This window comes from Melanostigma gelatinosum (genome assembly GCF_949748355.1).
Source record: "Melanostigma gelatinosum genome assembly, chromosome: 11".
In the NCBI taxonomy this organism is placed as follows: Eukaryota; Metazoa; Chordata; class Actinopteri; order Perciformes; family Zoarcidae; genus Melanostigma; species Melanostigma gelatinosum.
In genome coordinates, this window is record NC_136644.1 from 6,251,375 (window position 1) to 6,270,960 (window position 19,586).

The window sequence follows — 19,586 nt, forward strand, 5'->3', positions numbered from 1 at the left end:
GTGTGAGTGTGAATGGTCGCAGTAGCTTTTGTTCGCTGTCAAGGTGTGTGAGCTGATCGCTTGGCTGAAATAAACTACAGCTCAGCTTTTGTGTCTTCTATGAAGGGCAGAAACACCGATGATTGTAAAGAGCTGGTGTGAGGAATGCTGTGTGTGCGTGTGTGTGTGTGTGTGTGTGCGTGTGTGCAGCAATGCTATTATTTGGCCCCCTTGAGAAAAGAGGGCAGTTGTTTGAGCAGCAGCAGAGAGCAGGGTTCACTCGGAATGTGTTCTGGTGTCTTTTGGGGAAAAGACTTCCACTTCTAGACGTAGGACCAATATACTGCTGTGTGTTTTTTGTTGTTGCATGGGATGAAAAACAAAAAAATAGTCTCATATTTGGAGTGGCGAGGAGTCTCGGGGGTCCCAAACAAACACACACACACACACACACACACACACACATGCCAGTGAGAAGCCAGATTGAGGGATGCTAACGGGAAGTGAGGGCTCCTCCATTACGATGGAGCAGATGATAAAAAGAGCAGTGAAGAAAAATACACAAACAGAGTCGACACAGAGTGTGTACCTGCAGATATCTGTATCAGAAGCGTTGCTGTTGATAATGCACGAGCGCTCCTGTGGTGGTGGGAGGACCGGTGTCTCGGACGGCCGGGCCCAAATGAAGTCGGGCATGTCAGCCTCGCTCCCGCTGCCAGAGAGTCACGAATAAACATCGATTGGCTAATTAAACTCACCGTACTCGTCGGTGAACAAGCGACGGCGAAGGGGGTCCCGGGGAGGCACGACGATGCCAGGCCTTCACTTCACTGGACCCTGGAGAGCAGGCGAGGGTCGGCGAGGAGAAGAAGTGGAGGAATGAAAAGGGGAGCGTGTTTGAGTCAGAGAAGGGACAGCTGGAGAGAGGTGGGGAAAAGGATGCCAACGCTATAAAGTAGTGAATAAAAGTACAGCCTAACGAGTTCTGCTTCCTACTGAATTATGAGGTTACATTAACCTCATCATGGCTTCAACTGACTGTGAATATACTTTAAAAGGTGTAAGTATGACAGTCAGCTTATTCCCACTGCCGAGGTCATTATCTTTTACAAGTCAGGACTTTGTTCACTGGCATAAAGCTGTTGTTTTATATTCAGGTCAATTCAGTGAGAAACAATGAGAAGTTACAGTTGGAAACATATTGGAACACCTCTTTAGCCGAGTGGTCACAGCACACGCCACAGATTGGACTCCAGCCTTGGAACCTTTGTAGCACGTCGCATACACTGTCAAATAAAGTCAAAAATGCCCCTGAAAGCTCCTCATCACGTGCTGTTTTTTTTTTTCTTTCAATCATTCGCACAAACGTGTCAGCTGCTGCTGCTGTGACCCGTTTTGTTACTCACCGATTCAACCCTCTCTGCGTCCCGTTTCCTTCTCTCCGCAGCCTGCAACTGTAACCTCCACGCCCGGAGGTGCCGCTTCAACATGGAACTGTACAAGCTGTCGGGGAGGAAGAGCGGAGGGGTCTGCCTCAACTGTCGCCACAACACCGCGGGGCGCCACTGCCACTACTGCAAGGAGGGCTACTACCGAGACCTGTCCAAACCCATCTCACACAGGAAAGCCTGCAAAGGTACAGAGCTTGTTTTTATTCGCTTTCTGGACAGGGGGAGTTTTTTTTAACACACATGGCGAACAACAAACCAAGTATCCGATTTAATCGCAAAGTCTTGGAAATAACGCTCGACGCCATTTCATCAAAACCTTTATACCAAGACACGCATAGCAGCACTGATTGTTTACTTCTGGTAGGAAACAGTTCGAGGTGAATTACAGGAAGTGGGGGTCGGCAGTCTTCTCATTCCTGAGGTCGTGGTGGTAAAGGGAGGGCTGCTCCCTCATCGACAGTTGAGTTTTTTGGCTTCGTTCTGGGAGGGGAGGGGAGGTGGTGGTGGTGGTGGTGGGTGGGGGGGTGGGGGGGATGACAGGACAAGCAAAACAAACAGAGCGGAGGTGTGAAGTGATCCTCGGTGCAGGTCAAAGACGAACGATAAACCCGGGGAAGATCGGTGGAAGGGAGGAAAGGAAAGAAAAAGAGGGAGGCGGGGGTTAAAGCAAAAAGAGAGAGGTGGCAAGAGAGTAAAAGAAGGGAGGGAGGGAGGGTAAGGAAGAGGAACACACCCCCACACAGGTGTGCTCGCCACTCAGTGCTGGATGAATCGCCCGGCATCAGCCCTCACCGTAGCCAATAAGGGTCAAAGGAAGCGAGGAGGAGGAGGAGGAGGAGGAGGAGGAGGAGGAGGAGGAGGAGGAGGAGATTTTCTCACCTCCTCTATAGCTGCAGGGAGAGACAATGGGAGCTGAATCCATGTGCAAACAAGCCCAGAGACACCCCAGAGTCGCTCTGTAGAAATACAGCTTGCACGCACACACACGCACACACACACACACACACACACACACACACACACACACACACACACACACACACACCTGTTCCAGGGTTTCAGAGCGCTCACTTCCAAAGAGGAAATATTAGCTGCCTGCTGACAGTTGAAGCCTGCCGAGTTGTCTCCCATCATTCACCGCGGGGTAAATAAACTGACCGGTCAGTCAGTTTCACAGACGGCGCGTCAGATGACTCTGACCAGACGATGCGATAGGTGGAGGTGTATTTAATTTACCTCTGACTAACACAGTTGATTAATGTCATTTTCACCTTTTCCCTGATGACACAAACATCGATCAAACCGACGCAAAAGAAAACGTTAAATTCCTGAGATCCAGCGACCGCTCTCCGCTCCTCCGGCATGAACACCACTTCATAACAAACGCACCCGTTTGGCCCTTTCCCCTGCAGCCGCTCACAAGCTCTATTCCTCCATTGACACTAACACCTTCCGTGGCTTTGGGCCCATTCTCCTGTCGGCCAGGAATGCAAACATACAATTCATCACGACGGGACGTTGTGTATCATTAACCCCTATCCTCCGCTGTGTCTGTCAGGCCGGCTAATTGTGGAGATTTAACCTCTTCATTTATTTTTTTCATGTTGTTGTTCTTCATGTGTCAGAGGCTCGATTCTTTCAGCGTCCCATAACTCACTTTCATGGGGGTTTGTTTCTCGTAACGGAAGGAGTCGGATGTCCTGCTGAGCGTTTCACCACAGAGTTCTTCAGATTAGTTGAATCGGTTTACTTGCAGACAAAAGATACATTTCACAATAAATAGTCGATAAAATATGAATGCAGAGCATAAACGTATAATGAGGAGGATTTGTGCCAAAAATACAGCAAATTTTCATCCTAGTCTAACATTTAAAACATATTTAAATTTAAATTAACTGTATAATTTATCATTATGCCACAGTTTTCACTAATGCCTTACACATTTTAGATGATTCACATTTTATAATCAGTAAATAAATGATCAATCCAGCATATTTCTGATGATTTCAGGCTGGTTTTCGTCTTCATTATTTCATTGCCTACTCTATTGACTTTTTCTCAGTTTGCTCGCCACCGAACATGAGAGAAGCAGGAACCACGCAGGCAACATTTTGAGTCCAAGCTTTCGTTGTGTAAAGCCAAATTAAACCTCAGTTCGTGTTGAATGTTTTTCACCGTAACTAGAAAACAGCCGGCCTGTATCGAGACAAAGCGGTTTCCGTGGTAATCTGCTCTCGTAACGACCATGATGACTGCTTTGATGAATGGGTGACGTGAAAGTCAAAACACTGAGTAGAAAAATAATTTAAAAGGTGAAAAATGCACCTGGTGTGGACCTCCGGCATATGGGACATGTGGGGGGTGGGGCTCTGGATTTTATGTCCGCGTGGAGCTTCTTGAAATCTAGTGCTACTGGTCTGGAACTCTGCCTCCTTCATCTTCATCTGTCCTCTACGCATGGATTACGTCTCTGTTCTCATCTGTTTGGACTCTGCATGCTTCTCTTGCTCTCCTGCTGCTGATGTGCAACACTTTGTCTTTGTTTTAAACGTCATTACACTGGGGGCATTGCAATGGCATTGTTTTCACGATTTTCTGACATATCAAAGCAAAATATAAATGAATGAACCGATTGATAAACGAATTGAAAGGTTAATCAGTATAATACATTAGTTACAGCTGTAATTATTGTTCTGATCATCACTAATGTCATTGTCGTGACTCAACATCGGCCCAGTCTTCAATCTGATCTATAATTGTGTTATTGCTATAGCATGATAGCGCTGCAGGCTAGCAGGAGTGCAGGCGCGTCATACACTCGTTACATCAGTCTCCAAGCTGGTAAACACGAAATCAACTCACTGCTGACTCCCTCACCGGACTACAACGTAAACACGTTTCGTCATCGCGTATGAAATTGTTGCTTTTTTTTTGTTCGATTCCATCCATGAAATTTGCCAGAGCCCGTGCACTGTTTCCCGCCTCTCCTGTGTGATTATAAGCAAACGCTGTCCAAGTTCGACTGAGGCATTCGGTTACATCAAAACAGACTCACAATAAAGAATCGGCGGTAATTAAAACCCCCCCGAAGCTGACAAATGATACAGCGCATGAGCTGGTTCTTTTCGCCAATTCAAACATTTTCGCAAACTATGTTTGGAAAGTTACAGATGAAGACTTTAAAGATGTGTGTCATTGTATTTCATGCCCTCTCTGTTAATATACTTACAGTTACCACACGCGGCTCTTTTTTTTGCATGCGCGCTGTCAAAAGTCTCAGCTTCAAAAACATCGTAACTCAACGATAATTCGACGAAACTCAAACCGCAGAACTCATTTTCTGTCCGCTCCTCGAGCAGAGTAAGCGCTGCGCCGAAGTGACAGCAATTAAGAGGTTTGGTTATTTATTGAGCTCAAAAAGAGATGGAGGGGGGAGAATGGGCACTGGAAGGAGGCAGCGCGAGATTTAGCTTGTACTTGCGAAATGCGATCCCCCCCCCCCCAAAAAAAAGCACCTTGTTTCCACGGGAGGCCATCACGAGTCCAAAAGAGAGGGAACTGTGCCCGGCAGCTACGCTGACACGGCTGAATTTATAACTTCGCCCCTCATTGAACTAGAGTGTAAACACAGCGTGCGTTTCAAGCAGCTCTTGCTTGTGTCTTTCGCCGTTTGAAGCCTCCGAGTAAAACACACGGAGCTTATTTGACAAAGAAATGCGTGAACTTAAAAAGCACTCTGGGTGGTCCTTCAACACCTCTGTCATAAAACTGAGATACGTTTAATCAGCTGTCTGTCACCCATGTACTGATTGTTAACGGTCTCAAATTCATTTAAAAAGTTAAACATTGTTTTTTCCTCGAGGGGAGACATTGCAGGTAGAAACATTGATTTTAATGCTCTGGTCAACTTTGATCTATTGTGCTTTCAGAACAGATAGTGAGAAAAAAACATCCAAAATACACCAAAATGTAGCTGTTTATTTTACTACTTTTTCTATTTGTTTCTTTAGATTTCTCATAAATTCCCCAACAGTAAGCATTAGGTAATGCCATTCATATAATTATCATTCATTGTCTTGATATACAACATTTTATTCCTACAACATGGAGAAAATTGTATTTTTTAACGGCTGTTGGAGGTATTTTTAGATTTATGGAGTGATACAAAGAGATATCCAAAAATTCCCTCTGTAAAAAACTTGAGTCAGGAATTTAGGACCTGGCTTCAACCAATGTTCACATTTCTGTTCTGGAAATGTATGCAAATCAGCACATATTTGATGAGATAACGCCTCATTGGCATACTCAAACACACATTTACATAAAACTTGTAATACAACAAATAATTGTCTAAATGGAAGTAACCAACTGGGGGAGGTACGTGATATTGTTCCATGTTCTACCCTGTTCACCAGTAGTGTCTCCCCTTTAAGAACCCATCTTGATGTGGAGTCTACAGCATTTCGACATCGGTAATTACACCAAATACTGAGCCCTGCTCTGGATTAGTCCTCCTCAGAGGAAAATCTACACTCAATAATAAAATATTGTTTTTCACAACTTCACTTTTCGCTTTGGAATTTCCGTCGTGGGGCAACATCTGCGTGTTTTCAGTTAAGAACGATGAAACCTCAAACAAGACGACAAGCGAAACACACCCTCTACAAGATAAACGCGTCATTTACGGAGCTGTTTATGTTTAGTGCAACAACCCGATAACTCCATCTCTCTCTCTCTCTGCTCTCTGAAGATACTTGTGGAGAAGCGTAAAACCTAATTATAATAGAGCACAGACTCGGGTAGCTTGGCTTCACTCCAGGGCCGACAAATTATTCTTATTGGCACAGAACGCACAAACCAAACGGGTGGTGGTGGTGGCGGTGGTTTTTAAACGCCAGCTTTATGGTGAAACGATTGGCAGAGTTCAAAATTCTCACATTGTGCAATCTCAGACTGAGGACGCCTTTGAAATCCACTCTCTCCAGTTAACTTAGAACATTTTTCATTCTTTTATAGCGCCGGCGCCAAGAGCCGAATTTAAGCGTTTGAGAATTCCGTCTTCATCTGGAAACATGACAGCTACGACGGGGCTGATCCCTTAGATTCAGCTCTGCTACACGCTCCGACACTTCTGATCATGAACTTCTGTCACAGAGACAGAAAGGTCCCCCTCTCTCACCCCCGTATCTCCCTGAGCCATCTGCGGCAGCCACGGAGCAGAGCGCCGGCAGCCACTTAACCGTTAAGTGGACACACACTTAAAAACACAACTCTCACTCGCTGCCCTCCAGAGCGAGCCCGGCCCTTCAGCCAACAGCTCGGAGGCGAGTCAGTCGGTCCTTTCGAGGGACCAAACACAGGTTAGGAGGAGGAGGAAGAGCGTTTCCCCACCTGTAGGCCATGTGCTGCGGACTTGATTTACTGGCGAGCTCGAGGCTCTGAGAGCTGCGGTTACCAGGAAGACGCTCTATAAATATAACCGGAGCTCTCTGAAGCTCCGAACCAGAGGCACTTTGCCCTCCTGTGCCTCAACCAGCTCTGACACACTCCGAAATTTACAGGCCTGAAGACGTGCTGTACCGGCCTCCGCGCTCTTTATTGGGCTCGCTGATGTGTGTGTGTGTGTGTGTGTGTGAGAGCTGTTCCTCCCCACCGAGCTAGACACAACCAAGCAATGAAAGCGGTGACAGATTGGTTTGATAAAAAGGTCCAAATAGATACACAAGGAGGCTTCTCTCAGTCTGATAAGGAGGGTGAACAGCACACACACACACACACACACACACACACACACACACACACACACCGAGGAGAGATAAGAGCTGCAACAGAAGCCGAATCACAGGAAACAGGGAATAGAGATGAAAGCGCCAGAGTGTGATAGAGAGGAGGTGGCCTGCTGAAACCTAAGTGACGGACTTCACCCTTCAGGACAGAGTTGTCTTGCAGTACTTCTTCAGGAGGAGCACTTCAAAACATCTCACGAAAAACAACAACAACTGTGTCCTTTTCCAAGAGCCCGAGGTCGATCATGAAGAGTGCTGATTCCGTATTACATTACCACTTTACGGCAGTGTTTCCCCCCCCATGGCCCCGCTGTAATGCGGATCTCCCAGAGTGCACTTCGGTCAGACAGCCTGGATGACCTTACACTGGAGCTGAAACTTTACCTTTTTTTAACGCATAAAAGACATAAATTCGAACAAAAAAACTAAAATCAAAGAGGATCTGTCCCCTGCAGTCGGATTACATCATTGAATCCATTGAATGAATGCACAGTAGAAACCTGCGGGTTTTGAATGTATGCATCGGCGTCACTATTAATTAAAAACTTGTTTTGACATTTATTCGTATGAAACGCTCGTTTCAATGCAATCGGGGCCGTAACGGACGGATTGTTTTGAAGCTGTAATTTCGCGCCGGGGGCTAAACGCAGACCGTGCGGTTAAAAACAAAAACAGGCCAAACCACTAAATACACCCCCCCCCCCCCCCCCCAGCCTCAAAGTACTTAATTCAGCTATACGCCCTTTGAAGGCTTTTCAGAGTGACAAGTAACACAACGCAGGAAAAAAAGAATCTTCAGGGGAGGAGGGGCAAAGGAGCAGAGGCCGGCCCAACCCTAGGGGCCGAGAGTCGGCACCACTGCTTCTCCATAGGAGATAAAACACAAATTATAACACCCATGGGGTGAGAGATATAGCGGCAGGGTTTGCAGGTTTTTCGAGTGGAAAATTTTGATAGATCACCAAGACTGCTCTGGTCTGGATCATATACCGGCAGGATATTTCTGAACCAACTGAACAGTAGAAGATTCATTCGATCACCTCTCCTCACAGTGATTCACATACAAAAGAAGAAAGAAACCAACTCGCAGATAACTTTTATTTAACGCCAATTTCCGAACTTGACAGGCTGTGAAATGAATTAAAGGGCCTGCATCGGGGGGGAGCAATTGGAAAAATGATTACATTCCTGCAGCATGTGTGTTCCATAGACCCCCCAGTTTGGGAGGAAGTGTGACAGATGTCCTGGGCGCACGTTCAAAGCCCGCCATTAATCAGAACCAGGCAATTAGGATTAGCCTCCATTATTTTATCATTTGGTAAACATGCGAGCGCCATTCTCCTCACAGCTGCGAAGCGTTTGCACGGCGAGCGTGCACGCCAAGGCCAAACAGCCACACTTTGGGATTTGAAGATCGTGCAGATATCCTGGCAGGTTTCGATTCATTCGGATTATGCCTGATGTGCACGTGCTAATTAGCTAATGAGCAAACACTGCCAAAAAATGTTTGTAGACACGGGAGGATGTGTTGCTCTTTGTCGTCGCGGCGCCACGCTCGCTTCAAAATGAGCGAGCGTGGCGTTGGACCCCGAGTACGTTCTGTCTCTGTGTGCACGCCTCCACCTGTCTCTCACCCACTCTTATTATTGTTGCCTCCACTGCTGTGTGCACCACTTGCACTCTGTGTAGATAGCACATGTTTGTGTGTGTGTGTGTGTGTGTGTGTGCGAGACCACTCACTGTGCCTCTCTTTCTTCCTTTGTTTCCTCACAGCATGTGATTGCCATCCCGTGGGCGCTGCTGGCAAAACCTGTAACCAAACCACAGGACAATGTCCCTGTAAAGACGGCGTGACCGGTATCACGTGCAACCGCTGCGCTAAAGGCTACCAGCAGAGCCGCTCGCCCATTGCCCCCTGCATAAGTACGTGGAGCCCAAGTCTTTACCATGTCTGCCTCACTGTAGGACACTGTGGCTCTGGCCTCCGGTCTGTGTGCACACATTTGAGAAAAGAATTTAATGAAATAAAAATAAAAAAACGGGAGGGACGCACCAGACTGGTGATGACACACACACACACATGTGCATATTCGAAAGTCACAACGCTTGAATCCTCTTTTCTCCAGACAAGCTTTTGTGTCCCGACTGTTTTCTGACCGGTAAACCTGCTCTAGCTGAAATAAACACAGCGTTAAGAACTGAGCCTCGAGGTCACGGCCCCGGCTTGTCTCGGTCCCCGTGAATTTGAGTAAAGACGGCGTTAACACCAGCGTCTCCGAGCCCCAAAGGTGCCTCGGAGGGTTGAATTACAAAATCGATCTTGTTCTCAGCGTCCGATGAACATTTATCAGCCAAAACGTGGCCTCGTATTTACGGCTAAAGATGATGAAATAAATACGGCATCGCCTGAGGGAAGACTTAAAGCAGCACGTTGCTGTTGGCCCTTTTGTCTCGGTCTGAAAACACGTTTTAATTGGCGCTCTTGGCGTTGTAGTTAGAAACTGGGAGTTAAGCGCTTACGAGGGATAAATCTCGACATTCACGGTGAGAGCTGAGGTGTCGAACACGATCCCCCGCGAGATGGAAATAAAGTCTTGATGAATCTTTATGAAATCTAGATGAAATCTTTGACTTCCCTCTGTTGGATGTCTTGCCGAGTTCTATTTTGAGTCCTGTTACATCTTTGACTTTGAGTACAGCGCTGTCAGCCATAAATCTATACGCGGGAAGCAGGCTCATTATTTAAAACTGGCCCGCGCGGCGGCTGAATGCTGATGGGAGATTTCTGATCAACAACATCAGAGGAGGGACCTTTGGGCTCACTGAGGCGCCATTGTTTGTTTGGCAGCAATTGTTTGTCTTGACATTATCGGCAGACCAATTCGTCTCGGGAGAGGGCCTCGTTATGTCCGCAGGTCAAACAAACAGTGTAGGAAGTTCAGGAAGTAGCAAGCAGGAGATCTGATTCGACTCGATCAAAAAGACTTGATTCTTCACCTTCTGCACCTCTTTCTCCTTTGCATGCGTCTTTGATACATGTCTGTGTCCCACCGCTGCTGTGTGCACAGACTGTTTGACGAGTCCCTCCTGTCCCTTTCGGCCCACAACAACAACAAAAGGACACATAATGTGTGTTTGTTATCTCCCGTTGCCATCCTGCTCCTTTGGAGATTAGAGTGCCCTTCTTCATGCATGGTTTCTCGGAGTGTCAACTTCCTACCCACAGGAAGCAGCAGCCAAGAGGTACAGGAGGGGAGGATGAAACAGAAAAATAAGAACTCAATAGTATCCTGTTTTAAGATGAAAAAGTCGACTATTTTCTCCTAAAATGCCACATTGGAACGATATGTTTTACTCACATTTGATGGTCTGGCCGCATAAAACTTGGAGACGCAACGAGAGTCACGTTTTATGATCAGCTTTCCGTAGTGAAATGTCAGACGGACTTTAAGGAGGAACGATATGTTGATGAATCTGTGAAAAACGCATGCCTCCACGGTGAAGCCCAATCGTGCAGTATAATCCCAATCCCATTTAGCCACTGGGACGCTCAGGATCTCCCAAACACGTGTATTTCCCCAAAAAGTCGTACTATTTGAAATATGCTTCCGCCAATACGGTCTCAAGCTTGCGCATGCGCGTTGCAAGTCCGTGCGAGTCCAGACGAGTCTGAAGTGTTTTCGGATTCTCCCCCCCACCGTGGAGGCATGCAAGAACAACTGTTTTCCCTCAAGAATTTAAGGTAACACGCGTCGAGCATTAGATTTACCCTTCTAATGGTCTTCATCATCAAATGTGCACACAGTACCAACATGCATGCACGCAAAGACAAACGCACACAAATGGACATGTCGGATAATAATGAGTCTTTGTGTCAATGTCATGTTTTCTCCTGGAGTAGAGATTCCAGTTGCACCTCCTACAACCCCATCCAGCAGCACAGAGGAGCCATCAGGTGAGTACCGATCACAACATTTACATTCTCCTTTGGAAACTTATATTTATCCATATGCTGCTACGCATCCATATAAAGCCCACCTGGCATTGAGGGAGTGCTGTGAAGTACAAGGATTCTTTTCAACAGTTTCACTTCTCCCCACAATATTTTCCCATAAAAAACAGACTGCAGGATAAATTGGATCCCTCTCGCCTTCCCCCTCCTTATTAAGGGGGTTCATGAATATTAAGCCCATTGGCAGCTTCCCTGGGATGTGCCTCCTTTAATCTCTCACACTTTCACAATTAATCAGCCTAACTGCGGCACAGTGGGGGTGTTGGTCCGCAGCGTGCAGCTCGGGGGCTGTTTGTTTGACGCAGGAAGGACTGGCTGAGGTGAACTGGATCTTGTATTTCATTGGTTGAATTTCTGGCTCCATGTTTAGTGGTTTGTTGGAGCTATTTTCAGTTGAAATGGGATCTTTTTTTCATTGCAAATTGTGATATGAGTAAACTTGGAACAGTAAGAGTTATGGCGTTATATAATGGTGATTCAATATGTGATGCGGTGGAAATTCTAGCACAAAAACTTGCATCTTGTGCCTCATTAACATAAACACACGTAACTCTACAAACCCTTTGGGAGCGAGTCCCGCGTTGTGTCTTTTGGCCTCGTGGTGGAAAACGTTGTTTCCGGCTCACGACGCTCAGCGCCGTCGGGATACTGCCGGTCCCCCAGCTGTCCTCCACCTCCTTTCTTTTCTCTTTCAGTCTATTTTTCGATCTCCTCCACCTCCTTCGTCTCCCTCTGTTTCACGCTTTGTCTTCACATAACACTGTGGGTGGTGCCGAGCAGAATCTGGAGTTTCTCCGGGCCCCCTTTGTCAAGAATCTATCCGCTTTTGGGCTGTAGGAAATTCACCTCACTGAGGGAATACTGGATGAGTGGGAGAAGGACCCGTATTAATATTACTGTTCAGCAAATGTATTGTTTTTTTTGTTTAGCATCGAAAAACTAAATATGGGTTTTGGATATCTGTTGTTGTTATTTTGTATTAAAACTTACCTCTAATTCACTGTCATGTGAAATCTTTGCCTGTGGCTACATCCTGGTTCAAGGCCTCTTATACTCTCATTGATGAAACCATGTGACTAAACTAATGTAAACACAACCTGAAGAAGACTGTAATGTCTTTGACCGTGTAGCTATAAAGATAATCTAATCACGATCAGAGTTCTGGGAATTCCCTCTCATATGTGTCAGCCAAAGAGGTTGAAATCAAGCACTCTTATGGACGTCCTGCATCACAATCATGAGTAGTAGGGGGGTCCCGCTGGACCACCCGGGCTTGAGGAGCAGAGGATGAATACATAACCTTCTGAGCCTCCTCAGATGATCTTCAAACAGCTGGAATATCAGCTAATATGGGATCGCAAAACAGATGAGGGGATTTTATCAGAACATCGAACAATATTTGCCACCCCACTAATACTGCACCAGATTAATATATAACATTTTTTAATGACTAAATAATAATAATAATTATTACTATTATTATCATGGTTATTATTATGATTCTTGTTATTATATTATTATTATCATCATCATCATTAATAGTAGCAGAAGTTGTTAAGTGGTAAGGGTTGGGTTATAATATGTTTATTCAAGGGACAGGAGAAGTAGAAAAAGAAAACGATGAAGATGGAAAAATGGGGAAATTGGATTAATCAAGGAGAATAAAAAAAAACAGAAAAGAGAAAAGAATGAGGAGATGGAGGGGTAGAATAAAAGGAAGAAGATGACTTTTAGGCTCTATTAAGACATGAAAGTTAATTTTGAAATAATATATATGTGGAACAAGTGTTCACGAGTGTGTGTGTGTGTGTGTGTGTGATAGCAGGGGGTGTTGGGCTGACAGCTGTGAGGCAGGTGCCTTGTTGCGCCTAAGTCGAACGAAGAGGAGGAGGAGGAGGGGGACGTATTTTTTTGGAGGGGGTGAATGGAGAGCGTGAGGGAAAATAGAGTGGATATTAATTTGTCTCCCGCAAGCAGGGCTCTCCCCCTCTCGGACACACGGAGGGCTGGAATGCATGGAGAATACCTCCGATGGTGTGGCCCAGACAAAACACACATTGTGCTGGTAGGTCACGGATGGTGTGAGTCGCCACTCCCACGGGCCGTGACAGAGACGTCTGCAGCGGCAGCGAAATGTGGAGGAGATTAACCGCTGATGACCTGCGATGGCCGCAACCCGGGCCTGTCAGGATAGGAAGATGTGAAAGTGACTGATGATGATGATGATGATGAGGATGAGGAGGAGGAGGAGAATCAGAGTGATGACGATGAGGCACGTAAGGGTAACGGGGTTCAGTCTTATTGTGTGTGTGTGTCTTGTTCGAGGCTGGAAGTGATCAGAATCTGTGGCGGACCCCTCCTTGGATTCTTTGGACGTGAGTCTCGCTTCACACACCCTGTTTAGTCGTCGTCGACTCCACCGCGCTTCACAGTCCTGTCAATGTGAGATCTTATCACGGCGCTTAATTGTGGAAGAAATAGTGGGAGAAAAAAAATGTCTGTAATACGCAGGGCTAAAAATAGAACAGGACAGTATCAAATTCTCACGATCGATATCAAACCTTTGCACGCAATTTACATCTTGTTGCCCAGAACCGTTATTTTAATGACATGACGAACCTTGGCAGGGTTCTTTCCTCTCTCCGTGTCCCCATTGACTCATGTGAACCTCATCAGCTGCAGTAACAGAGGACGAATCAACTCATCACAACTGATTGCACGCCACCACTCCAATCAGGTCAGGACCTCGAACAGCCTCTTCGCTGGCTGTTGTCTGCCCCGAAGACAAACCGTCTTTTACTCTCCGACGATACAATGAGGGGGGAAAAAAAGAAGCGGGGGACTCCTTCTCTTTTCTGTCCTCGTCTTTGCTGGACGGGATCCAAACTCACGGCTCTTGTGTGAGCGGAGGAGGACGGAACAGGGGCAGCACACTGGGCTCCGTAATCTAATTACATGCTTTATTTGCCGCAATTTGTTTCTCAATCAGTCTGGTTGAGGGAGAAAGCCCTCCTCCTGGGCCGTCAATTACACCTCCTTGTCTCGTCGCTGTGGTAACGCTGATGCCGCCCTGCCTCTGTGGCCACGTTATCACTGAGTATATAGACATGTATCCAGAGTGTTTCTAGATCCAGTTCATATAGAATGGCCGTTCACACCTGGCTTTGGCTTCGAGAGACCTCTTGAGATCAGATTTCACTCACCTTGGTACATTTGATGTTATCTGTGCAACAACAAAATACGTATTCGTACTCAGCCATACCGCTGCAGAGGTGGGGATGGTTGTTTTTGAAACATAGAACTTCAACGCCTTTTCTTGGTCGGAAAATCAACCGTATTCGAGGTGTGTTGTGGACGTAGAAATAAAAGAGGAGTGGAATGGACAATCCCATTCAAATCAACATAGCAGGATGGCCAGAGCGGCGGCCATTTTCATGTGTACAGTTGTCATTGCGATTGGTTGCAGTGGGCTAACTTCCGTACAAACCTGAGAGAGCCTGAAAAAATGAGTACAATCAACTAAATGCTCGATCCACACACTCTTGTCAAAGCGCGAGAAAGCACATTGCTGTCGCCAGAGAAGTGACAACTTTGTTTCATTTTCTGTAAACCGTGTAGCATTAAATCGTGTTGGAATAGAGCTCGCTAACTAGCAGACAGCTGGCCAGTTAGCGAGCTAGCTAATTCCACCATACTTTAAAATGCTGCGCTGGTTACAGAAAATGGGCTGACCAGCGGCCTTGGTGGCACGCGGCAGCGTCTTTATGGCCCAACTGACATGTGGTGTCACCATAACACCATTTTTCTCTTTAAAAAAGAAAAAAAGAAAAGATGGATATCGGGGAGTGTGATTTAAACAAGTGTGATTTATTTTCCATGTTTGCTTCGCACACGGGCTTCAATCAGCCACTTCCGTTGGCCATCATTTTAATGTAGCCGTTGTTGTGTTTTGTTTGTGAATATTTTTAGTTCCTCCAATTATAAACTAAGTTGCAGTGGGTACACAAAAGCATACACTACCAATGTTATATTTTGGGGCATGTTTTTTTTTCTCTAGCCAACACTGGCTGCTGAACCAAACCCAGGCCTGGTTTGGCTTCCATTGCCACCGCAAAGCTTTGGCTCAAACACACAGAACTGTACAGTGCAGTGTTCTGTCTTAAAGCAGCTTTAGTAAGAAGCATCCCAAATGAAAACGATTAGCTTAAAGGGTTGTACAGCACTTTGATGGAAGGGGCAAAGGTCCACCTCTCAGTTACGCACTTCTCAGTGCCTCTGAAAGGCAGGAGACAAAGCGCTGTAGTAACTACATCTACTCAGAACACCCAAAGCACATTTTAGCTCAGTGCTACAGGACTGCTCCCACTTCCCCTGCTTGTAACGCGCGCACAAAGGGAACATTTGTCCTCACGGTAGGGGACTGCCTGGCCCTAAATGGGGATCTCGGGGTGCTCTCAGCGGGGCCCGGAGCTGTGTCTCAGGGGTCCACTAATGGGGAACGAAAGGCTATCAAAGGGAAGTATCATGATGGCTTCAAGGGGGGTTATGAGAAAACAAAGCTTCCTTTCCACAGCTCCCCCTTCCATCATTTACATGGTAATCAGGTGCAGCTCATATAGACTCCTCTGGTTCATTTACTCTGCCTATTTTTCGTTACTCTCTATTTACTAACAACCAGCTTGTGAGGCAACCAGATTTGGAATTTTTGCTGATTTGGGAATTAGACTTGAAAGCCCTGGTCCTCCTTCTCATCTTCTTCTTCCCATCCCCCCCTGATAAACTTCACTCCTGTCTTTGTTTTTTTTTGTGGTGGTGGGGGGGGGGGGGGGGGGGTTTGTCAACCTCTCCACCCCTTCGCTCTCCACCAGTATCCATTCTCCCTCCTCCCTCCCTGCATTTTTCCTCGTCGTGGTGTTCCCCGGGCAACCTCATTCACACGGAGCATAAAGGAGAGTAAAGGCATGGGGCAAAGATCTGCTCACAACAATGAAGTTTGTTCATATTCAGGCCGCCTGAAAGCGCCGGTCCTTCCTCCGACCATCACTCTCCTCCACAACTGCTCGCTGTCCATCCACCTCTTCCTCCCTCCTTTCTTGCACTACTACGCTCATTACAACTTGCAGCACTGAAGTGTAAACCAAATCGGTATGCCCTGTTGGGAAAGCGCTAAAGGAGCAGAAAAGAAAGGAAAACAAGTTGTTTTTTCTTTCTTATGATATGGCCTCACGTCACACGCTATCCTGGCCCGCGCTGTGTGTGGCTGTCAACATGACAGCAACGCAGGGGGCAATCTCTTGCAGCTATACGCTCTGGGTTGCTGGTGCAAAGTGGAGGGAGCCCGATACCGTTGCCTCCTTCGCCTCCAGGTAATCAATCATAAAAGGTACAGCATATGTATATCCTTATGGATCCATATGGACAAGGAGCAGGGTTGGTTCTGCAATGCACACTTCTGATAATTCAAAGCAACCAATGGGAGATCCAGTACGGTATGAGTTCCCTTACCGACGAGATTTCTTTCAAATATCATCGAGCCCATTGAGGTTGTTATCCAGATGACGAATCAAGCTGAAATACACTTTAAGCACTCGGCTGCCTCGGACATACACATACGAGTGAGCCATGAGGAGATTCGGGTGACCCCTCTGCCTGCGTGAGGTATTTATTTGTTCACGGCTCCAGAGTCGACGCCTCCGCCCTCCCACCCAAAAAAAAAAAAAAGGGGTCCTCTGCGTAACGCTTCATGGATGGCTAATTTTCCCTTTCTGACCTCCCTTTGTGTGGCATTGATCCCCTTTCACACCCCCCACCTTCTACTCCTTCAAATAGCTGCCAGCCATCACCCCCTCCCCCCCCCCCCCCCCCAGTCACGTCCACACTGCAATAAATGCAAAAGCTTGACGTGGTCCTCGGTGGGGCCTTGATGTGATCCGAGGGGTTATTTTTTTTCCCGGGAGGTCGGGGGCTGAGGTGACAAGCGAGGTGAGATTTCGAAGTGAGGTGGTGGTGGTGGGGGTCTTGACGGGGAGTGAGTAGGTGGATGGCAGCGGGGTTCTTCCTCCTAAACCGCTGCTGGTACCACCAGCTCCGTTCAGAGGTCCTCGCCATCACACATGGAGGTTGGTCAGAAGGTTAAAGTGCCTCCACCACGAACAGAACACACAACACACCCTCCATGATTCCAGCAGTGCCATCAACACTGCAGTCCTGTCGTTCTCTAAAGTTGTTTTAAGGGAACCTTACTTTCTCTTTGTTCCCAAAAGGCAGTAAAGGCTTTTCCTCCCTTTCTTTCTTTCTTTGTTTCTTTATTAAGACGGCCTTTTGGTCCACAACCAGAAATTTCCCCACTTTCCATATTTCCATACCTGTAAATGTAGGTCCAACAGAGGAAAATATTTCTTACATTTCAATCTAGTGGAAATTATAAAGTTAATCATGGATTAGTGCTCATTCAAACTCCCAGCTCATCTACAGTGAGTTTTCATTTCACAACCATCTAAAATAATTGTTTTTTAAGTTGATCAAAAATAATCAATAATTCACACTGTCATATTTGTCCTTCATATTGAAGGGGATATTTACCAGATTTGGGTTTTGACATATTGTAGATCATTTGCGGTGAATGTAATACATTTGCGTATTATAATAATAATTCATAATAATAATAATTTAAAAACAAACATTATTGTTAATCAGTTGAGTAACTGAGTATGAATGAGACATTATTCAATAAAATTTAGATTTTTCTTTTCAATCCAATTTGTTTGTTTGTAATAAACATTTCATTTTTATTTCATCAAGTCATTTTTGACCAAAATGTATTTGACAATTTAATAGATTTCTGTGAAAATTACGTTGAGTCATGCATTTTATGACTTAGTAGCCCCCCCCCCCCCCCCCGTTCTGAAAATTGCTTATTGTGAGAACGCTCGCCCTCCATTACTAAATGAAATACCATTGTTTGTTTCCCCCTCCAGCCTCCTAACCGTATTTTCTCCCCTCTCATTCTTGCAGACTGTGACTCTTACTGCAAAGCGTCTAAAGGGAAACTGAAGATCAACATGAAGAAGTACTGCAAGAAAGATTACGGTAAATCAACAAACCATTTCATGACTTGGATTAACGTTCACTTCTACAGGAAAGCTTTAAAACAGGTGGTCTGATGGAAGAAACACCCCGTTTCCTCTTTCACTGAGGGTTGGCTCAGGATAAAAAACATTTTTAAAAGTTTCTTACTCAGCAGGAACAAATAGTGTGTGTCAGGCTTCTTTGGGAGGCAGCAGAACCACCGAGCACTGTTTGGGATACGCACTGGGCCCAGAATACCTCCCATCCCATACATCCCAGTCCAGCACGTTGCTGGAGAGCTGCTGCAGTTTACAGGGGAGGCATTTTCACTGATGGCTTACTTCAGCTTTCTGAGCACAGAGACAAAGGATCAAACGGACGACAGCAGATCTTCAAGGAGGAAGAGAGCAGCAGACAAACAGAAAGAGAGAAAGGGCAGGATGAAGAATTAGGCAGAGGTGTGTGTGTGTGTGGGAGGGGGTTGTCTCCCCAAGCGGGCATTTAAGACCCGAGGAGATAAAGCAAAGACAGTGTGACGGACAGTGGGCGCTCTCTCCAAGAGATCCTCATTAAGGCAGCCCACGGCCGACGCCATTCCCGCTGCATTCCTGTGGCCGCCCGTCCGCCACGCCATTCAAGGTGTGGATAAGACGTATGACCTCTCCCCTCTTCCCCCTCCCTCCGTCCCCTCCCTCGATTGAAGTCAGCCCGCTGAACCGGTCAAGCAAGCAGCGGCATCCTGCGGCATACCTCGGCAGCTTGACAGACAGGGCCCCGGGGGCTTTGTCCCGCAGGGATTTAGAGGAGTTAGAGGGGGGGGGGGGGGGGGTCAGCTTATAGACACCTCCTCTTCCACCAGTGCCTATACCTCGCCCGCTGATGTCGTGAGAAGAGCCTCGCCTCTGAAGCCCGCGTCCGTTCATCCACGAACGTGTCGGCTCAGGCCGGCCTCATCCAGCGTTCGTAGCAATGCCTACAACAAATAATGCGCCGTAATTTGTCGATATCCCACAAAACGAATCGTGTGTTATCCACGTAATGATGGACGAGGGAGTATAAAGACATACTGAGTGGGCGGGAGGGGTCGATGGCTCCAACAAACAGCAATCTCTCAGCCAGGAGGCCGTTGTTTGTTGCCCCGAGCGTAACGAGAAGTCGGCGTCGATGTTTTGGTCACGTAACTTGGGAACTCCAGTGACGCCCGCTTCCGTAGTCATCTCAACCCAAACGGCGACCTATGCCTGAACCTAACTCAGTTTCCTGTGAAGACGTTTATTGTCAAAAGGCCGA

The 19,586-nt window shown here is 46.6% G+C and overlaps 1 protein-coding gene across 1 annotated transcript in view; it reads left to right on the top strand.

The window, feature by feature from the left end:
• ntn1a (netrin 1a) overlaps positions 1-19,586 on the top strand; it is a 50,417-nt gene that overhangs the window by 25,428 nt on the left and 5,403 nt on the right. Inside the window, exons 3-6 of the mRNA XM_079278798.1 lie at positions 1,427-1,615; positions 8,990-9,139; positions 11,118-11,171; positions 18,243-18,317. Of these exons, the coding sequence (XP_079134924.1) occupies positions 1,427-1,615; positions 8,990-9,139; positions 11,118-11,171; positions 18,243-18,317 (468 nt within the window). The remainder of the gene's footprint in view (positions 1-1,426; positions 1,616-8,989; positions 9,140-11,117; positions 11,172-18,242; positions 18,318-19,586) is intronic.